Genomic DNA, 6,676 nt, shown 5'->3' with positions numbered 1-6,676 from the left:
CTAACGTATCCGCCTCTCTTTTAATACAAAAATAATGGCTTAAATGACTTACCATCCACGACAACTGCCCCTGTGGGGAGACACCCCTGGTTTCTTTCTCCAGCGGTTGGAGCACCCGGAGCACACTGCCTTCAGTGACTGAGCAGAGTGGCCCCTGGAATGGGGAGCATGGCTGTGTGCGAGCTGACCTGTATTCTGGCTCTCTCACCTGGAATCAGGCTTCACGGATGCTGTTAGGCTTTGAATAGTAACAAAACAACGGCATAAATTAGGGGGTTGCTAAGATTGTGTACCATCAATGTTCGCATGAGCATAATGGACATAATGAATTCTATAGCACTATCCTGCACAGCTTGGAGAGATTAAAACCACTTTGTCTTTAAATTAAATTTCAAAAATCATTGAACAACAAGAATAGAAAGAGAGAGAGAAAAAAAAACACCTCATCTGTCAGCCACCCAATTGTAGGAAGCACCACTTCTTTCTTTCTGATCATTAATGCTCGGTCCTAGGTTTATTTTAATAGCTGCCAGCTCAGTGAGTCCACATCTATTGTAATAACCATAAAGGGGGCTTGGGTTCTCTTGAATTGTGGTTTGCAGCCCTAAGTGGAGAGCCTCTTATCCCCTTTCAGGAACAAATTCTCTGAAAAAGACCTAAGCTGAAGTTTATTTTATATAAATTCTGCAAAAAGTAGTATGTGTAGGCTATTGCAGAGAAAGAAAAGTGGATTTGAATTCATTTTTAAGTAGTTCTCTGCTTGGGCAGATCTTCATTCAACAAAATGGATGTCTGATTATGAAAAACTCACATCAGAGTGCTTACTAGATGCCGGGCGCCATATTGATTGCTCTACATGCTTTATGTTACTTAACCCTCATTCCCAACACCCCTAGGAAATATGGCTAGCACTATTAAGCCCCCACTTTACAGATGAGGAAACTGAGAGCCAGGATAAGTGACTTGCCCAAGGCCATACAGCTAAATAAGCAGCAGAGCCAGGATTCAAATCCAGGTACTTCCAATTCTGAAGTCCCTGAAATCTTAACTGTCTCGTAATGATTATCACAGTTACCATTTATAGAGTGTTTATTATGTATGTTCTATGGTAGATGCTTTGCATAAATTCTTTAATCCTTGAAACAACCCTCGGAGGCAGGCATTATTATTCTCATTTTATAGATGAGGAAAACTGGGGCTTAGAGAAATTAAATAACTTACCCAACAGCAGAGTAAGTGGCAGAATCCAGGCCTGATGCCAGTGGAGTTCTGGTTTTTTTTTTAACGACTTTATTACCACACCTTTTACACGTAAACACTGTATATATTTAAGGTATACAACTTGACGATTCAATATGTATACATTGTGAAGAGTTCTCAACAACTAAGCTATAGTACAATTAAGGTGCTTGGCCAGGGGGCACATAACAAACTCTACGATCCCCTGGGCACCAATGCTGCAGACCCCGTCTGTGAGTGGCACTTAAACATGCCAGTGTGCGAGATGTTCCTCAGGAATGTTTTACCTGTGCACATGGACCACCTATCCTATCACTTTCTACTTTGAAATGTTGTGGCTTGACAGCCATGGTGCTTTATTCTTCATACAAATCTCGTGTTACAGGTAAGATCCACTGGATTTCTGAGGCCTTATCAAGAGCTACAGAAATTGCAAACACACTCTCACATGGATCCCAAGTAAGGGTTTATCCAAAAAAACCAAATGTCCTCCATTGACTAGGCTTATTTGCATGTTAGGCAAGATGCAGATGCTCCATTTCCTCTTTGTAAAATGAGTTTTGAGGTCGTGGCAACTCTCTCCATAATCTTTAACAGCACTGCCATCTCAGCACCATGTAACTATGCCAGCTCTAATCCTCTGCTTTGAACAGGATTAAATTAAAATGACTTGAGGGCTTCCCTGGTGGCGCAGTGGTTGGGAGTCCGCCTGCCGATGCAGGGGACACGGGGTTCGTGCCCCGGTCCGGGAGGATCCCGCATGCCGCAGAGCGGCTGGGCCCGTGGGCCATGGCCGCGGGGCCTGCGCGTCCGGAGCCTGTGCTCCGCAGCGGGAGAGGCCGCGACGGTGAGAGGCCCGCGTACCGCAAAAAAAAAAAAAAAAAAAAAAAAAAAAAAAAAATGACTTGAGACAGGTGAAGATAGATGAGGGAAGGCAACTGGACAAAAGTTGCTAGCTGTTACCACCTTATACTTTACAATACTTCCGTGGAAATGAGGTGAAATTCATAGAACCACCATTCTAAAGTGAACAATTCAGCTTGTATTTCTTGATTAATAACCACAAGATAGGAAAGGTGGGTACATAGTACTTTTTAGAGAAAGCTCATCAGCTATGACTGTCCGCAGGCAATGGACCAATGGTTTTTTTGGATGCTTTGGGTCTGAATTTCACTTTGCTAATGTATTGGGAATGTTGATGGGTCACACGACTGAGCTATTCTTTGCTAAGTAGAAGAAAGCTCTTCATCTCAGGAGATACTGTAGCATTTATTAAACATGTAGCATTTTACTCAAACACAGCACTTACTAAATTATAAAATGTACTTTTATATGAAAATAAACCACAAACAAAATTATATTTCAGGTATTTTTTATTTCTTCAAATTTGTTATTTTATCAGGAGTGACTAAAATAAAAAACATAATTGGGTCCCATCATCGTCATGGAAATGGCTTTAAGAGAAAACTGGTCAGGTGAATATTATTGCTTCCCATTTTCAACCAGTAAATAGTTGCCATTGATAAATAGACAGCCAACAGTCTGTCAGGAATGCTCAAGATATGTTATATAATACAACATGCCTGTTCACAGAAGAAGAAAAACTAGGAAATAACTTATGTGAACTTCTTGATTTCATCATACAAGACAAGCACAAAAGCACCACCCATGCCTCTGAGGACATTGGACCACGCGCCCTTGAAAAAGGCTTTGGCTCCTTCGTCACGAGCAATCTTCCTCCAGCAGTCAAGTGTGCCTGTGTACATGATATCCGCTGCAAAGGACAAAGACAAGGAGCTGGTGACCTGAGGCTGATGAAAAATCCTTAGGTTTGACTAGACTAAACCAGAGCCCCACCTCTAAGAGCTAATGTCAGTTTTTTAAAAATCCAACACTGACACATTAGTGTGGGCAATACTGAAATCTTAATCTGGTGACTAGAGAACAACAGGGATACGTAGACTACCCGCTGGTCTTAACCGCTAATACCATGGATGCCTCTTGGGCACCCAAGGGGCCCACTCAAAGGCAACTGTGCAGTAGACACAGACCAACCAACCCCATCTACGATCTCAACAGACTGCCATTTTCAAAGACAGGCATGGCTAGTTTGTGCCCATGCTCCACGCCCACATCTTCGTCTTCTGCTCAAGCGGAACTTACTTCCTTTGCGCCCTGACTGCATCATCATGCGGCGACGCACTGTGTCAAACGGATAGGAAGTCAACCCAGCAACCGCTGTGACGGACTGTGCGATCATCCAGCTGATGAAGATATGCGTATTCTTGGGATCTGGAAGCATTCCTGAGGATAGAAAAGAGACACTTTTACCAGAAAGCAGAGTCTTCCTGACTTGTCGTCTGCCACATCCCCTCATCCCCAGCGTCTCATCTGTACACAAAGGGCTGTACTGCGTGACCTTGGCTTCCGTCAGCAATTACAAAGAAATCTCTGGCTCCTAGAAAATTAGGATGGCACAACGATCTTATAAATGATCTCATGAGAACACAGTTTTGAAGCACACAGCAAACTTACCCTTCGCAGTGTCATAGATACCGAAGTAGGCAGCTCGGTAGATGATAATACCCTGCACAGACACGTTAAAGCCTTGGTACAGGCCCTTAATCCCATCAGATTTGTAGATCTTAACCAGGCAGTCACCAAGGCCTCTGAATTCCCTTTCAGCTCCAGCTTTGCCCACATCGGCTGCTAGACGAGTACGGGCAAAGTCAAGAGGGTACACAAAACACAATGATGTGGCCCCGGCGGCACCACCTGATGCCAGATTCCCTGCGAAGTAGCGCCAAAACTGGGTCCTCTTGTCCACACCACCCAGGAAGATCTGCTTGTATTTATCTTTGAAGGCAAAGTTGAGAGCCTGGGTGGGGAAGTATCTGATGACATTGGCCAGGTTACCACGCCAGAAGGACAGGACTCCCTGCTCCTTGGGGATACGAACCACGCAGTCTATGATGCCCTTGTATTGCTTATCTGCAGTGATTTGCTTGCTGGCATGCTGCACCTGACAGACAAGGAGGAGGCCAACAGGGAGAGTTATAACCACGGAGAAGGGAAAAGGGAAGAGAATATATCATCTCAATGGACACCCTTAAAGGTTAGCTGGCTCCCACTTTCCCCAAATCTAGTCTTCTATATCACACAGGCTGGACGCCCCCCCAAACCTCTGACGCTGTCACAGGTGGAAGAGGTGACCTGCACCCTTAGAAGCATTAAGCCTCCATCCGTTTGGATGGGGAGGAGGCACACTCAAGCGGACCCGTGACCTTTAGGCCTGGGAGAAAAGTCATTACCTCAGACCCAGGTTCAGAAGCATCAGGGCGAGGCCCACGTCGGGCGCAGTCACCTTGGTGACCGTGGCCTACACCTCAGGGTCCCCGAAGCGGCTTCCCTCCCGATCTGGCTCCCCTCCTCTCCTGGAGGTGACCCGTGGGCCACCACCCCTACGCCCGTGCAGGCGCGCCCTCTAGAGCCGGAGCGGGAGAGCGCGCCGCGGAGGACGCCAGGCCGCGGGGACGCGCCGGCGGCTGCGCGGGGGAGGACGCAGAAGGGACACGCGCTTCCCGGCGCCGGCTTCCGGCCCGGCTAGGTCAGAGCGCGGCGGCCGGTTGCGAGGCAGCTCCACCAGCCGCACGGCCTCCACGGCTGCTATCTCCTTGCCGCGACCTTGAGGTCTTCGGTAAGGGCAGGTGTCCCTCTTTTCAGTGCCGGCTTTCAGGCTTAGCCCTTGACCTCAAGGCCCGGGAGCCAGTCACCCCCGGGCTGTCCCATCCGAGTTCGCTGCCTCCGGGATGCCCAGGCCCTGGGCTTCCTCCCCCGACCCTCCGACCCTGACCCTTCCCTAGATCCTGAACTTCAGGTCACTAAAGCATCTCCCTCAAGTCTGCCTTTTGGTCCGACCCTGCGGCCACCCCTGCTCCCACGCTGCCACTTCCCTGGACTGGTCCAGAGGGTTCGTTCTCCCCAGGCCCTGGGGCACCACTTCCCGCGCGACCCCCTCCCCCCACTTCCTGGTCGGGCTCTCGGATTCCGGGACGTACCTGCAGCAGCAGCTTGACCCGCTCGATGGGCGCTACGGCGGTCTTGGAGATGGCCGCGGCCACTCCACCTGCCAGGAAGTCCTTGGCGAAGGACACGGCGGCATCTGTCATGTTGGAAGGAAAGAGGAGGCGGGCGACTGCGGGAACAGCAAGAAACCGGCTTGGACTCCGGGGCTCTGGGGCGGAGCGAAGCAAATGGCCGATTTATATAGGGGAGGCCGGCGCCCGGGCGGCCGGCGTCGGAGGCGGACGCCGGGGCCGCTGAGTGGCTCAGCGCGTGGAGGGAGGAGCCGTGGAGTCGGGCACCGGCAGCCCTCCGCGTCTACCCGGCTCGCCCGCAGCGCCTGACCCGGCCCGAGGAAGGGGCGGCCCCAGAGAGTACCCGGCCCGGACGCGGGACCCTGGGGGAGACCTGGAGGCGCGGAGGGAGGGGGAGGTCACGACGTGCCTGGACAAGGGTGAGGCGCGATATTTAAGGGGACTCCAAAGAACAGACAAACACCCCCCTCCCAAACTTGGGTCAAGATAAAGAATATTTAATGCAATATTTTAAAGAAAGATTCGTATAGACAAAGTATGGCGCTCTGGCCAGTCGCCTGTTTTTGTAAATAAAGTTTACTTGGAGCCCCAGGGCTGGAATGAGGGTGAGGCAAGTGAGGCAGGACCCTACAAGTGCAAGATGGGAGCCTGTCTTTATTATAAATTTCGAAACGTTGTTCATCATGGATTTTTGTATTCCTTTTGATATTTAAAAATAGGGCATTAAGGGCTTCCCTGGTGGCGCAGTGGTTGAGAGCCCGCCTGCCGATGCAGGGGACACGGGTTCGTGCCCCGGTCCGGGAAGATCCCACATGCCGTGGAGTGGCTGGGCCTGTGAGCCATGGCCGCTGAGCCTGCGCGTCCGGAGCCTGTGCTCCGCAACGGGAGAGGCCACGACAGTGAGAGGCCCGCGTACCGCAAAAGAATAAATAAATAAATAAATAAAACAGTGCATTAAAATAATCATTCGTCTTGATTACTGAGTTGTTTAGCGCCCGCTTACATTTGGTACCAAGGCAAGTGGCTCACTGTCCTCACCCTAGACCTATCACTGCCCTGGAGCTTGATGGGTGAAGCTAGAGGAAACTGGGGAACAGCAGAGGTGGGACACCGTCAGCGTGCCCCAGACCCCGGTTTGCAAATGCAGTTTAACAGAGATTTTGCCGGGAATTGGCAGAGGAGAGTCCAAAGAACTCGGTAGGGGGTGGGGAAATTATTTTAGCCAGAAGCCAAAGATAGAGGTTATACCGTTAAGGTTAAGAGGTTGTGTGAATTAGATTGGTATTTGGGTTCCTGGACCCCCAGGTAAAGTGCTCTTGAATTGAGTAGATTCCTGAACT

The 6,676-nt window shown here is 49.7% G+C and overlaps 1 protein-coding gene across 1 annotated transcript; it reads right to left on the bottom strand.

Annotated features, from left to right (window-relative positions):
- Window positions 1-2,600: 2,600 nt before the first annotated feature.
- On the bottom strand, window positions 2,601-5,461 carry SLC25A5 (solute carrier family 25 member 5). The gene is made up of 4 exons (XM_079726934.1): window positions 5,298-5,461; window positions 3,775-4,261; window positions 3,403-3,543; window positions 2,601-3,013 (listed from the first exon to the last, which is right to left on the bottom strand). The coding sequence occupies exons 1-4, from the start codon at window positions 5,406-5,408 to the stop codon at window positions 2,856-2,858; spliced, it is 897 nt and encodes a 298-aa protein (XP_079583060.1). The 5' UTR covers window positions 5,409-5,461; the 3' UTR covers window positions 2,601-2,855.
- Window positions 5,462-6,676: the final 1,215 nt, after the last annotated feature.

This window comes from Hyperoodon ampullatus (genome assembly GCF_949752795.1).
Source record: "Hyperoodon ampullatus genome assembly, chromosome: X".
Lineage (NCBI taxonomy): Eukaryota > Metazoa > Chordata > Mammalia > Artiodactyla > Ziphiidae > Hyperoodon > Hyperoodon ampullatus.
The sequence above is the reverse complement of the archived record's forward strand: the minus strand, read 5'-3'. Positions and strand labels throughout refer to the sequence as shown.

What these genes read in the sequence shown, in the direction of transcription:
- SLC25A5 (XM_079726934.1), bottom strand. Translation starts at nt 5,408, where the DNA reads ATGACAGATGCCGCCGTGTCCTTCGCCAAGGACTTCCTGGCAGGTGGA. An exon ending in TATCTATGACACTGCGAAGG is followed by an intron (nt 3,544 to 3,774) that starts GTAAGTTTGCTG and finishes TTCTATCCTCAG; the next exon opens with GAATGCTTCCAGATCCCAAG. An exon ending in GCAGTCAGGGCGCAAAGGAA is followed by an intron (nt 3,014 to 3,402) that starts GTAAGTTCCGCT and finishes TGTCCTTTGCAG; the next exon opens with CGGATATCATGTACACAGGC.